We start from the raw sequence: 14,569 nt of genomic DNA on the forward strand, positions 1-14,569 counted from the left end.
GGTTAAGAAAATCATAGAAAGTTGAATCAGTTCATCTGGACACGTTTATTGAGAGAAACGTTTCACCACTCATCTAAGTGACCTCTTCAGTCTCAACTGACTGCTAGTATCCCCACCCTTATAAACAATTCAGTGGCATAACGACTGATACCAATGATTGGTTTCATACGCAAATAGGTGTGAGCATTAACTAGAGTTTTCATGGCCATGTGTACTATTCACTGAGGATTGGGGAATAGTCGCAATCTCAGCATTATAAAATGGCGACAGATGTACTCCCCCCCCCCAGTTCAGGGATGGTCGTTCCCTCTTCACATAGATGGTCTTTTTGACTCTCCATTCAAACCAACGTTCCTCCCTATCAAGGATGTGCACATCCTCATCCTTGAAAGAGTGGCCACTGGCCTGTAGATGGTGTAGACTGTGGAGTCCTGGCCTGACATGTTAACTCTCCTGTGTTGTGCCGTCCTCTTAGCCAGCATCTGTTTAGTTTCCCCAATGTACAAGTCACGGCAATCCTCCTGGCACTTAACAGCATATGCTATCATACTGCGTACTATCGTACTGTGTACTATCCTCTGTGAATAGTACACATAGTCATTATAACGCTAGTTAATGGTCACGCCTATCTGCATATGAAATCGATCGTTAGTTTCGGTCGTTATGCCACTGTATTGTTTATAAGGGTGGGGATACTTGCAGTCAGTTGAGACTGAAGACGTCACTTGGATGAGTGACAAAACTTTTCTCCCACTAAAAGTTGTGTCCAAATGAACTGATTCACCTTTCTGTGAGCTACTAGAGACAGTGGCTGAATAAAAAAAGCACACAAAAAGACTATCAGGCAGAAGAAAACAACAACTCTGTAACAACACGACAGTCGTGTTTATTGAGGGCAGACTATTTGCAGGCAGGTCAAAATCCCAATCAGGCTCTCAGTAAGGTAGCTCACATCCTCACCCACTGGCTGTTACTCCAACTACACAAAGCCTCACATGGAATTATATACATAAAAACAGCTTAACGCCAGCTCTAACACTGATAACAGTACACTATGCCGTGCTTCTTTGTGAAGCTATGAAGTCAACAGAAATGACAGAGGAGAAAAGGGCGCTGGTGGACAGGGTGAATACATAGCCGTAATCATTTTAATTTCTCAAAGCATTTAGAGGAATTTAGAGCTATCATGATGTCTCCATCTGCCTCAGCTGTGCAGAGACAGTCATGCTAGATTATGACATGCACCAAATTCTCCAAACATGGATGCATCATTGGGGCGTTCGTGTAGTGTAGCGGTCTATTCCGTTGCCTACCAACACGGGGATCGCCGGTTTGAATCCCAGTGTTACCTCCAGCTTGGTCGGGTGTTCCTACAGACAGAATTGGCCGTGTCTGCGGGTGGGGAGCCGGATGTGGGTATGTGTCCTGGTCACTGCACTAGCGCCTCCTCTGGTCAGTCGGGGGCCTGTTCGGGGGGATGACTGGGGGGAATATCATAATCCTCCCATGCGCTACGTCCCCCTGGCGAAACTCCTCACTGTCAGGTGAAAAGAAGCGGCTGGCGAATCCACATGTATCGGAGGAGGCATGTGGTAGTTAGTCTACAGCCCTCCCTGGCTCAGCAGACGGGATGGAGCAGAGACCAGGAGGGCTTGGAAAATAGGGTAACTGGCCAAGTACAGTTGGGGAGAAAAAAGGGGGAAACCCCCCCCCCAAAAAAATGGATGCATCATTGGATGATTTCTTATAATCCTTCTATGTGTGGGATGTTTAGGTTCTGACCCGAATAGGCTCATGTGCCCTGGGTTTAACAGGTCAGTATTTGACCTAATGCCCGCCAAAAACAACAATAACTGGCCAACAGAGATTGAGCAGGAGTAGGAGGTGTGAATTTAGTTTATCTGACCCACAAACACCTTCCCCAACAAACGTGTACAGTTCGTGTGAGTGTAAGAGCCATTAGTCGTGTGGGCCAGTGATGGGGTTTGTGTGTGTGTGTGCGCGCACGCATGCAACACTATCTGTGAATGTGAGTATGCAGAATTGTATTATCAGTTGGCATAAAAGATGTGCCCAAATCCAAATGGTAATATTTTCATCCCCGCAAGGAGACCAACACGTCTTTGATTCTACTGTGACTCTGCCGACTCACATGGGGGAGAGAAGAAGAGAGGGAAGATGGCGAATGAGCGAAGGAGAGCGAGAGAGAAGGAAAAAAATGAGAAGAAGCAGAAGAAAGAAAAGTGGATGGCAAGAGAAGAAGGGAAAGAGCAAGAGAGCGCGACGGAGCAACAAAGCATCAGAGGGATGATATCTCATGCTTCCTGCCCCTTCACAACGCATCATAATTAGGCCCGGCTCATTCCCGAGCATGAAAGAGCCACATCCCTCTCTTCTCTCCCCTGTCCCCCAGTCAGATAGGAAAACAAGTGGCCCCATCAAGCCATCATGTAAGACGCCAGCCAGGCGCGTTTGAAGGTTTGTTAGCTTTGTGCAAGCTGTTTTTTCAAAGCTCATCAGTGCATGGAGATGCATGGAAACAAAACATGGGGTGATGCTTTGAGGATCTGAGAGTGTGACTCAGAGAGACAGACAGAGAATGAGAGCACAACAGAGCAGGAGAGAAACAGTGGGGTGGGGGGCATCCAGGTGGCATGGCGGTCTATTCTGTTGCCTACCAACACAGGGATCACCGGTTCGAATCCCCATGTTGCCTCCGGCTTGGTCGGGTGTCCCTACAGACACAATTGGCCGTGTCTGTGGGTTGGAAGCCGGATGTGGGTATGTCCTGGTCGCTGCACTAGCGCCTCCTCTGGTCGGTCGGTGTGCCTGTTGGGGGGGGGGGGGGTGGAATAGCCTCCCACATGATGCGTCCCCCTAGTGAAACTAGTGCGTCCTTCACTGTCAGGGGAAAAGAAGCGACTGGTGACTCCACATGCATCTGAGGAGGCATGTGGTAGTCTGCAGCCCTCCCCGGATTGGCAGAGGGGGTGGAGCAGCGACTGGTATGGCTCGGAAGAGTGGGGTAATTGGCTGGATACAATTGGGGAGAGGGAAATATAAAAAAAAACAAAAATATACGTGATATAAGTGCAGCGCATCAAGTAAAATTCGTGTGTAAACAAGATGCTGCATGGGTGAAGATGTTCATGGTGGGTGCTGAATGCAAAAAGAAAACCACGCTAACTAGACTGTAAAATTAGCCAACTCTCTCCACAGCATGGTGACAAGTGGTAGTGAAAACAAAACCCCAAAGACAGACGAAAAGAGATGTAGGCAGAGAGAGAGAGAGAGAGAGAGAGAGAGAGAGAGAGAGAGAGAGAGAGAGAGAGATGAAATTAAAAACCATAGACCTTGTGTGCTTCTCATGAAAAATCCCCCCCTGCTGATTCTTTGCTTTGTAAGATCTAGAAATGGGGTGGGTGGGCAGATTAGTTGGGCAGATAGAAGCATGGCTGGGGGAAAGGCCAGGACAAGACACAAGAAAAAACAATTCCTCACATTTTATCGTTGCAATCGCAGCCATGCTTTGGGTTGGGATGCTAACGCACACATGTGCACATTCACCTCTCTTTCCCTTCCCCACACACTCGTTTCCCCTACCTGTAGCCATGTATACTGTATCTGCACCACATGAACGTAACACACATTTTTACGTCTTCATCTTTGATTCTTCAAGAGACAAAGAAAGCTGTCCGAGGCGAGGGGCAATGAGTGGGGCATGCTGCTTGTTCAACTTCATCTGGTTTAGGGACAGGGGGGAGGGGGTCACAGAATGAAAAAAGGGGTTTAAAAGAAACAGAAAAAACACACACTCCCACCTCACCTTAAGACAAAGTTCAGAAGTTGAAGTCTTGATGATTATGACACTAAGCCAGCAATCACAATGACAATACTGATAATGCAGAATATTGCATTAACAGAATTGTACCATAAAAATTGCACTCATCTGCTTGTGATGAAGTACAATGAAAACAACATGCTACATCCATCCATCTATTATCCAAGCCACTTATCCAAAGTCGGGTCATGGGATGTTGGAGCCTGTCTCCCCGCCACAGGCGGGGAGACACCCTGGACAGGCCACCAGACCATCATAGGGCCAACACAAACACATATTCACACCTACGGACAATTTAGTATGGCCAAATCACCTGACCTACATGTCTTTTCGACTATGGGAAGAAACCGGAGCATCTGGAGGAAACCCATCACAGACCTGGGGAAAACATGCAAACTCCACAGGATGCCCTGGGATGACCCTCAAGGTTGGACAACCCTGGGGTTCAAACCCAGCACCTTCTTGCTGAGAGGCGACTGCGCCAACCACTGGTGGTAATTGTACTCAGGCACTGTACCAAGCAATCGTACCCAATATGATCCATCCATCCATTATCCAGCCCTCTTATCTGAATTCAGGCCACGGGATGCTGGAGCCTATCCCAGCAGTCATTGGGTGGCAGGTGGGGAGACACCCCGGACAGGCTGCCAGGCCATCACGGGGTCGACACATTCACACCTAGGGAAAATTTAGTATGGCCGATTCACCTGACCTACAGGTCTTTGGACTGTGGGAGGAAACTGCAGCACCCGGAGGAAACCAACGCAGACACGGATGGGAAGAACATGCAAACTCCACACAGAGGATGACCTGGGATGACCCTCAAGGTTGGACAACCCCGGGGTTCGAACCCAGGACCTTCTTGCTGTGAGGCGACCGCGCCCACTGCGCCGCCCCCAACATACTACAAGAATCAAAAATTAGAGAAAAAACTGATTTGGATAGGTACAAGTATATTTTTATGAAAATTGAAAAAAGAACTGGATAAATATACACAAACAAAACAAACCATAAAAAAATAAGCAGCCATATGATAGCAATTTGCAACATGTGCACCAGTGCCTAAGCCCTCTGTCGTTCCTGACGGGTTCACTTGATCCAGTAGCGACTGCAGAGAGAGTACGGTGGATCAAGAGGATCCTACTTTTCTTGTTGGATGGAATTCATACACAAACACAGAAGCAGCTTAGGAAGCATGTGGACATGCACCCTTCCTGAAGCACTCTGGTGGTTGGTTCATAATCCCAGTTTGAGAAATCTCACTTCTCGGCATACACTTCCCCACCCATATTTACTGCATAATGTCACAAAAATTTATTATATTGAGAGGACTTTCAAAATTTACCAAAAAAAAAAATGTTGAAAATAGGATATCAGCCTATTCAAAAAGAGAAAAAAATGGCAAAATCATTCAATAATTAAAGCAAATACAGAAGAATGATTGGTTTCTGCGCAAAGATACACCAGTTTTGATAATCAAACTCCGTACGTTCATTATTTTTGCTTGGTTGATTATAGTCAACTGAACAAGAGTAATTACCACCCTCCTTTTTACGTATGTCATTCATTTTACTACCAATAAGTTTCTGCTGTCAGAAGAAGGGAATGACAGATTGAAATGAAACTTTCATTAGCACACATGTTGTACAACAACAGAAACAGCAGGGGGAGGCATGAAAAATCAAACAGTGTGTGTGCACTTGCAAACCTCCACAAAACAATACATGCATTTGCCTACCAACAAGGGGATCGCCGGTTCAAATCCCCGTTTTACCGCCGGCTTTGTCGGGCATCCCTACAGACACAACAGGCCGTGTCTGCGGGTGGGAAGCTGGATGTGGATATGTATCCTGGTCGCTGCACTAACGCCTCCTCTGGTCAGTCGGGGCACCTATTTGGGGGGGAGGGGGAACTGGGGGGAATAGCGTGATCCTCCCACATGCTACATCCCCCTGGCGAAACACCTAACTGTCAGGTGAAAAGAAGCGGCTGGCGACTCCACATGTACTGGAGGAGGCATGTGGTAGTCTGCAGCCCTCCCCGGATCGGCAGAGGGGGTGGAGCAGTGACCGGGACGGCTCGGAAGAGAGGGGTGATTGGCCGGATAAAATTGGGGAGAAAAAATGGGGGGGGGGGACAATCCAATAAATGCATTAACTTGATAAGGTACAAGGGGTTCACAGTCCCACGTTTCGACAAAACTGTGAGCCGAGACCAGTGCCAAATTCCCAGAGCACTGAAAGGAGGAGGTGGAGTGAGGCAGAGACTGGGAGTGGATAAGGACTGGAAGGGAGTAGAGTACTCACCGATGTATTCAAAGACATAAACGACAAAGAATGGAGTGACCAGGTCATTTATGCCCTGCACGTAGCCGCTGGCTGGGTGGCGGATGGCCCAGATAAAGAGGATCCTCTCAAAGATCTGTCTCACACACATACACACACACACACACACACATACACACAACACAGTCAAAACAAAACACTTTACAAACTACATTTTTCAGTCCCAGAAAAGTTGAATCGGTGCATGTGGACACAAGGGTTAGTGGGAGAAACGTCTCATGTGAGTGATGAGACATCTCTTCCACTAAATCTTGTGTCCACATGAACTGATCCAACTTTCCTGAGATTTCTACACCTGCATTACTGAGCATGCATCAAGAGACACACAACTGTTAAATTCAATCAGAAATACCAATCTAATGCACCAAATGTTCACGGTTTTACATCCAACATCTGCATGCATGACTTGACATCTCACATTTATCATGTCTGAATTATTTGGAGTTGGCTGCAAAATCCTAGTGCTTAAGAGAAATAAAAGCAGGATGATTGGAGGACTTAAAGTGGTTCACAAGTTCCATGGACAGCCTCAGTAATCAACAATTAATCATATCAATTTAAACTATTTTTAACATAAATGTGGTGTATAAAGAATAATATACATTAAACAAAGCAAAACATATACATTTACCAACTTTATAACCCCAACCAAATTCCCCACACTTGAAAACATGATCAGAACAAGTATTAGTCCAGTCAGAATTACATTGGATCTTGTTGCCTGAAATTGTCGACTGATCTTGTTTGAGCATCAAGCAATGTGAGAATCACACACTTAGTCGGTGCAGACTGACAAAGTGTGTGTGGCATGGAAAGGCAGTCAGCAGCGAGTCAACGTAATACATGCATGCCAAGCGGCAGAAGAGAGAAAGTGTGTTTTCCTACAGGGTGGGACCAGAACGGAACAGGCAGCATCTGCTTTGCTGTGGCTGCTGCCCAGAAGACAGGCTCTAACCAACGAAACTCTTCCTCTATCATATGTTTTCTCTTGTTCTGCAGATGTGTTAGGGAATTCTCAGATCACGTCTGTAGAGTAGACCAGGAGCTGACTGTGGCTCTTCAGAACAGCTTATATTGCTGGTTCACCTCTGAGCAACTCCTATGCCACTGATGTGCATGAGGACAGGGCCTTTACAAAATGCTGGTCTAAGGTAAATAACTATACATGGGATCCCCCCCCCCTTTTTCTCCCAATTGTATCCGGCCGATTACCCAACTCTTCCGAGCCGTCCAGGTCGCTGCTCCACCCCCTCTGCCAATCCAAGGAGCGCTGCAGACTACCACATGCCTCCTCAGATACATGTGGAGTCGCCAGCTGCTTCTTTTCACCTGACAGTGAGGAGTTTCATCAGGCAGACGTAGCGCGTGGAAGTATCACACTATTCCCCCCAGCCGCCGCCGCCCCGCCCCCCTGAACAGGCAGCCCGACCAACCAGAGGAGGCGCTAGTGCAGCGACCAGAACACAGCAAGCCGGAGGTAACACTGGGATTAGAACCAGCGATCCCCGTGTTAGTAGGCAACGGAATAGACCGCCACGCCACCCGGACGCCCAGTAAAACTGTATTTTAAATTATGTCCTCAACCACTTTTAAACATGGGCTTTTAAATTGTTTATAGGTAAAAAAAATTTTTATCATACTGAGCAAAAAGAGACACTTTTTTATTCTTCTGTAATCCTGTTTGTGATTGACGGATGGTGTTTGCGCTGTTTGGATCTTATATATTAAGGTTGTATACTATAAAATATTTAAGAATTGCTTTCAAAAATAATAACGAGTGAGTGAGTGTGATATTTCTGATGTTTGGTTTTTTTTTTTCCAGTGGATCTCGGGATATGATTGCCTTAATCAAAAAAATTTACTCATGCAGGATGTGCTTTGAACACAGAGGAGATTCACGGAGACATGGGTGAGCGGTATATAATTCAAGGTGAAGCTTTTCTCTGCCGATGCTCCTGTCTCTCCACACACAGCAATGCCTCGCACTTCAAGAGCGATTTCTCGCCCGTATTTTAACATGCGGCGTGGCGCCATCGCACGCAAAACAACTTTCACACCGTTGACGCCAACTTTGTTCTCCTTTATCTCGCTCTCCCCCATTCAGTCTGTCTGTCTCTCACTTCATCCCACTCCACCTCACTCACTCTCCTCGTCTTCTTGATGTTTTTTTTTTTTAACTCTCACTTCAAAACACTTCCAACTTCGTTAGGGTAGCAGTTTAATGCTGTCAGTCCCGCTGAATTATACGGGGGTTTAAAGTCCATTATGACTGTATTGCAGGGACGGATCCCCAGCCCCTCAACCACACAACCGGCTCTGCCCAAACGGTGTCGTGTTTCCATCGCTGTTCTAAATAACTTTGGTCCTCGTTTAATTTGGGACAGGAATAAGGTGGTGGAAGTGGCGACCTGTCTGTTTCTGAGGTCTTTCTTTTTAGATATTTATTATTTTCCATTATTTCATGTTTTATTAAAGATGATGACATCGATGCCAACACTGGACGATGGGACTGTTGGTATGTCTCTGGCTCCCCCTTACAATTCCCACTCAGCCCCCACTGAACACCTCCTCCTTTCATCATCATAGTCAGACCCAGCGGTCATCCTACTGAGGAACTGGTGATGGTGGTGCGTGCGTGCATGTGTGCGTGCATGCGTGCGTGCGTGTGCGTGTGAGCAGAGGGTGGGGGACTTCTTTTCGGTCTATCCATTCATCCATCCATTATCCAAGCCGCTTATCCTAAGTCAGGTCACAGGGATGCTGGAGCCTATCCCAGCAGTCATTGGGCAGCAGGCGGGGAGACACCCTGGACAGGCTGCCAGACCATCACAGGGCCGACACATTCACATCTACGGACAATTTAGTATGGCCGATTCACCTAACCTACATCTCTTTGGACTGTGGGAGGAAACCGGAGCACCCAGAGGAAACCCACGCAGACACGGGGAGAACATGCAAACTCCACACAGAGGACAACCCCCGAGGTTGGAGAACCCCGGGGTTCAAACCCAGGACCTTCTTGCTGTGAGGCGACTGCGCTAACCACTGCGCCACGGTGCTGCCGGTTTTAGAGGTTTGAGTAATGTAATCCCTGGTAGGGTAAAAAATGTTGGTGACATTCTAAGTATTTGTGCGGGGCTATCTAACTTGCAACCACAGATAATTTCTTTTGGTGCAACCTCAAAAACGGCCTGCGTGTGGCCATGCAAGCACTCACACAAAGACCCCTTATTCTGCAAAGCACGTAAACATGCATGGACACACATGGACGCACCTCCCTGTCCAGTCTGCTTCAGAGGGACCATAGAAACATGTAGTCTCGCTCTGTCTGTCTGTCTCTTTCTCTCATCGTCTCAGTACTCCATAAGCCCATCCCAGTGTGGAAATGAGACTGTAAAACAGTCGGCAGAAATCAATGGCTGACCCTAGTGTGTATGTGTGTGTGTGTGCACGCGCGTGTTCACAAAAGGGTGTGTGTTGTAGTGTAGCAGAGATAAAAACGAACAGGACAAGCTTAAACTGAGACATTAACTGTTACGATCATCTGTGGGTTACCTAGAGTTCAGTGTGTACCCAGAAGTTAGCGAGCTGGATTAACTGTTAGATAAATGAATCTGGTGATTAATTTCAGATAGTCTTTGCAAGATTGGGCACATTGTTGGAATCTGGAAGTTTACAAGTTTCTTGTGTCAAGATTCCACAGCACCACTGCAACAGCCCCTGGGAATCCTAATGGTGAACAAGCTGGGGGGGGGGCTCTAAACTGTTAACTACCCCCCCACACACATTAAAAGAGTACAGTCAGCATAGTATATGGTGTACCCCTTACGTGCTTGCTCTTATTCTCAAGTCAGCTGAATGCTACAAATTGAAGCATACAAAGATGACAGTTTCCCCCAAAATCCTAAACTTTGAACCAATTTATCACAACTTGGGGGCTATCGCTCGACTTTTGTCACATCCTGCTTGGGAACTCGCAACTGCTGACTACCTACGTTGCACAGGGGCTGCTCAATTCCCCCAGATGAAGAGAACGTCATCATTTGACTAAACTAAAACTAGAAAATTTGACCATATTACACCAATTCTTGCCTCCCTTCATTGGCTTCCTATCCATGTTAGACCAGACTTGAAGGTGCTTCTGCAGACTCATAAAATCCCAAATGGGCTTGCCCCATCTCACCTGTCTGATCTCCTTAAACCGTATATTCCATCTTGAGCTCTATGCTCTCGAAATACAGGGCTCCTCTGTGTACCCTAAGTTGAAAAGAAGTCAGCTGGTGGCAGGGTCTTTTCCTATCGGGTTCTTGTGGAATAACCTGCCTGCTGCCATCAGACCATCAGAGTCTGCTGAGTCCTTTAAATCCAAACTTAAAACTCGTCTTTTTGCCTTAACCTACGATTAGTTGCCTTTGAGTGCTTCACAACCTGTACTGCATGACGGGTCCATTTCTGTCTCGAGAATTTACCAAGCACTGTTCTGCTGACGAGATCATAGAGTATAGACTATTGACTATTGCAAACTGTTCTCTTCTCTCACGTCTTCTCTCTCTGAATGATGTCTTCTCCTTCCTCTTCTTCTCTGTGTGTGAATGGTGTGATGTGAGTCTCCCGTGTGCATGTGTAGTCTCCCAGGTCTCCATGGTGATGCTTGTCACCACCTGGATACTGCCTGGCATCCTCCTCATCACATTTTTTTATATATCTAATAAATCCATACCCTGCTTCAATGTTATATCCTTCTTTCTCTCAGATGTGTGACTAATGTCTTTTCTTGTCTCTTCTCCCATGTATGTGAATGGAGTGATGTGAGTCTCCCCTGTGTGCATGTGTAGTCTGTACTCATGTCAGGTCTACATGGTGATGGTGGTCGTGTGGTTCAGGTGCTGGGCTGTTCTGATGGCGTCTGGACACTGCTTGGCATCCTCCTCATCAGTTTTCATATATTATAATTCCATTATAATTCTGTTATCCTCTTTCAGTGTTGTATTCTGTAAATTGTGTAAACACAACATCCACTGCATGTTGTCCATCTTGGGAGAGCAATCCCTCCTCTGTTGCTCTCCCTGAGGTTTCTTCCTACTTTTTCTCCCTGTTAAAGGTTTTTTTTTAGGGAGTTATTCCTTATCCGATGCAAGGGTCTAAGGACAGGATGTTGTGTTGCTGTAAAGCCCACTGAGGCAAATTTGTAATTTGTGATAATGGGCTATACAAATAAAATTGATGACTTGAAATCCACTTAGGAAATCCCTACAGGCTCACTACAGCACCCTCTGTCTTGTGGAATGGCACAAACTGCTGACCGTCTTTCATCTCACTAAATTTTACTTAATTCCTCTCACCCCCTGTGAGAAGAAGAGAGAGAGGAAAACAGCTGAATGAGGTGAAGCGGAGGTAATCTTGAGAGTGTGCTATGGCAAGCATCACCATATACTAAAAAAAGGAACACTTACAAAACAAAACGCACAAAAAGCCTGGATACATCAAAGCCTGCAGGTGGCTTTCACAATAGGAGCAGTAGGCAGCCGCCGTGCAGCACCCGGGGACCAACTCCAGTTCGTCTTGCCATGCCTCAGTCAGGGGCACAGACAGGAGTATTAACCATAACATGCATGTCTTTTTGATGGTGGGGGAAACCGGAGCACCCGGAGAAAACCCACCACAGACACGGAGAGAACATGCCAACTCCACACAGAGGACGACCAGGGATGACCCCCAAGGTTGGACAACCCCAGGGTTCGAACCCAGGGCCTTCTTGCTGTGAGGCGACAGCGCTAACCACTGCACCATCGTGCCACCAACTTTGCATGCAATAAGGAGAGAGATGGGTGCCTGGGGGGTGTCAATAATAAAGGAGGAGTAGTGGATAGGAGAAAGCGAATGGTACCAGGACAGAGGGCGGTACACATACTGAGCTCCACTCCTCCCACCCTCGTTCCCTCCTTTGTCTTCTCTCTTATTCACTCAATCTGAGCTCTCTGTCCCATCTCTGCTTGCCTCCCTGGTTACAGCCAAAAGCCCACAACTGTTCCCAGAAGAAGACTGGGGCAGCAGGAGGGTACAGTGCATATGTACTATACTATACATGTTTGTGTGCATGAGTGTGTCTATGTTTAAGAGATTATTAAAGTGTATGAATGTCTGATGAGCGCATGCACTTGCACTGGTACACGTGTGCATTAATGAGAGCATGTGGTGTGCTCATTCCGATCTGTGAGGCTATCCACACATACAGACCCCTGTGTGAACGTACAAAAATTTGTGTGTGTGTGTGTGTGTGTGTGTGTGTGTGTGTGTGTGTGTGTGTGTGTGTGTGTGTGTGCGCTCGTGTGTATCACAGCAGTACAGAGAGCTCGCCAGCTCATTAGCTGGCTCTTCATTGTAGACTGCTACTTTTGGAACTGTAAGCACTCTGCTTTTTCAGGCCAGCAGCACCGTGTCTGGCAGCACTTCCCAAAAGTACAGTACAACTAAGTTCAACTTAACTTCATTGAGTTAAAATGTAACAAACTTATTCTGAGCGCTAAGGCATTTAGGAAAACTTCACCCTCCGGGGAACTATTCAAAAGTAGAATCACTTAAACCGGCTGAACTAAACTCTTTCAGGCATTCCACTGGGTGCTAACTTTTTGTACAATATTAAGTGTATTTACATTTATATTTTAGGAATTCAGCTCACCAAGAGTGACTTATGATTCATGATCAAGTCGAGATTCTACATTTTGACCATTTCTTATTTCAAGAAAATCATATTTTTTTATATTCATTGTGTGCCTCACATACTATGGGTTGATTTTGTTTTGTTTTCACTTGATGCTAATGCTAATGTTTTTGTCTAAAGTATGTAAGTAGACTGGGGCGTCTGGGTAGCGTAGCGGTCTATTCCGTTGTCTACCAACACAGAGATCACCGGTTCAAATCCCCGCGTTACCTCCGGCTTGGTCAGGCATCCCTACAGACACAATTGGCCGTGTCTGCGGGTGGGAAGCCGCATGTGGGTATGTGTCCTGGTCGCTGCATTAGCGCCTCCTCTGGTTGGTCGAGGCGCCTGTTTGGGGGGGAGAGGGAACTGGGGGAAATAGCGTGATCCTCCCATGTACTACGCCCCCCTGGCAAAATTCCTCACTGTCAGGTGAAAAGAAGCGGCTGGCGACTCAACATGTATCGGAGGAGGCATGTGGTAGTCTGCAGCCCTCCCCGGATCAGCAGAGGGGGTGGAACAGTGACTGGGACAGCTCGGAAGAGTGGGGTAATTGGTCGGATACAATTGGGGAGAAAAAAAAAAGGGGGGGGGTATGTAAGTGAACAGTTTTATGATTACTGGGAAAATACCATTTACTGAGGTACAAACCCTTCATTAACACCTTTGGTTTTTTTCTAACTTCTATTAATGTTGTCCAAATTCCACCTCGAGATACAAAAATGCACTCGAGCCTCATCTCTCAATATCTTCTTCTTTTTCATTTGGCTTATTCCGTTTCTCAGGGGTTGCCAAAGCGGATTTTATAGTTTCCATCAGTACCCTGTGAGGGCACAGCACCAATGGCGGTTGTTGTTAACACAGGCCTTGACCGATCCGGTATGGAGCCTCGACTAATCCGGTATGGTCTTTTCAATCCACATTATGATTTGGCAAATTTTACATCGGATGCCCTTCCCGACACAACCACTAACCCTATGGCCCGGGGCACAGGTCTGTTAGTATAAAGTTAAAATAAAATCCCCTGAAAATCATCCTCACACCGACAACACCTTGAAAACCTTGCTGTACATGATTTGTATTCAGCGACTGGTTTTAGAAGGAAGGGTCATCTCGCCGTAGGTATTAGACAGTGAGACCAAAGAGAAGTCAGATCAGTGGAGCCAGAGGAGCTCGGGTTGGATTAGCTCTTAGGCCAGTGTGGGCACACGAGGCTCCAGCTGCACAAAATTAAACTCAACTACCTGTGGGCTTGAAATTTGGCCACGGGATGAATTTCCATAGCCTCATGTCCCTAATGTTTTTGCTCCATGCAACACCCATGCCATTGTGAAGTTACCACCCAACCCTTCCTGAAAGCTGACGAAAAAAAACCCAGCCTGTTAGGGGAGGAAGGTTTGTGGAGGAAGACTTCGATGTGTGTGCAGCAGGGCGGGGGTCTCACCTCTTGGACAGAAGCTTGTTGAAAGAGAGGAATAAGAGGATTAGTTCTCGGTATGTCAATGTGAATCTGCAGAGAGAGAGACAGAGAGAGACAGAGAGAGAAAGACACACAAAAGCAACGGGCAGGTTAGCTCAGATCTGGCCATCACAGAATTACAGAGAGCAGGAGGAGGAGGAGGTGGAGGAGGAGGAAGGAGACAGAGAGAGAGATAGTTAGTGGATTGGTGTCCTTGATTGAAG

General features: G+C 46.7%; 1 protein-coding gene across 1 annotated transcript in view; it reads right to left on the reverse strand.

Annotated features, from left to right (window-relative positions):
- Nucleotides 1–14,569, reverse strand: part of tbc1d22a (TBC1 domain family, member 22a) — a 238,848-nt gene that overhangs the window by 153,950 nt on the left and 70,329 nt on the right. Inside the window, exon 9 of the mRNA XM_056277478.1 lies at nt 6,148–6,262. Within this exon, the coding sequence (XP_056133453.1) occupies nt 6,148–6,262 (115 nt within the window). The remainder of the gene's footprint in view (nt 1–6,147; nt 6,263–14,569) is intronic.

This window comes from Lampris incognitus, chromosome 3 (genome assembly GCF_029633865.1).
Source record: "Lampris incognitus isolate fLamInc1 chromosome 3, fLamInc1.hap2, whole genome shotgun sequence".
NCBI lineage: Eukaryota > Metazoa > Chordata > Actinopteri > Lampriformes > Lampridae > Lampris > Lampris incognitus.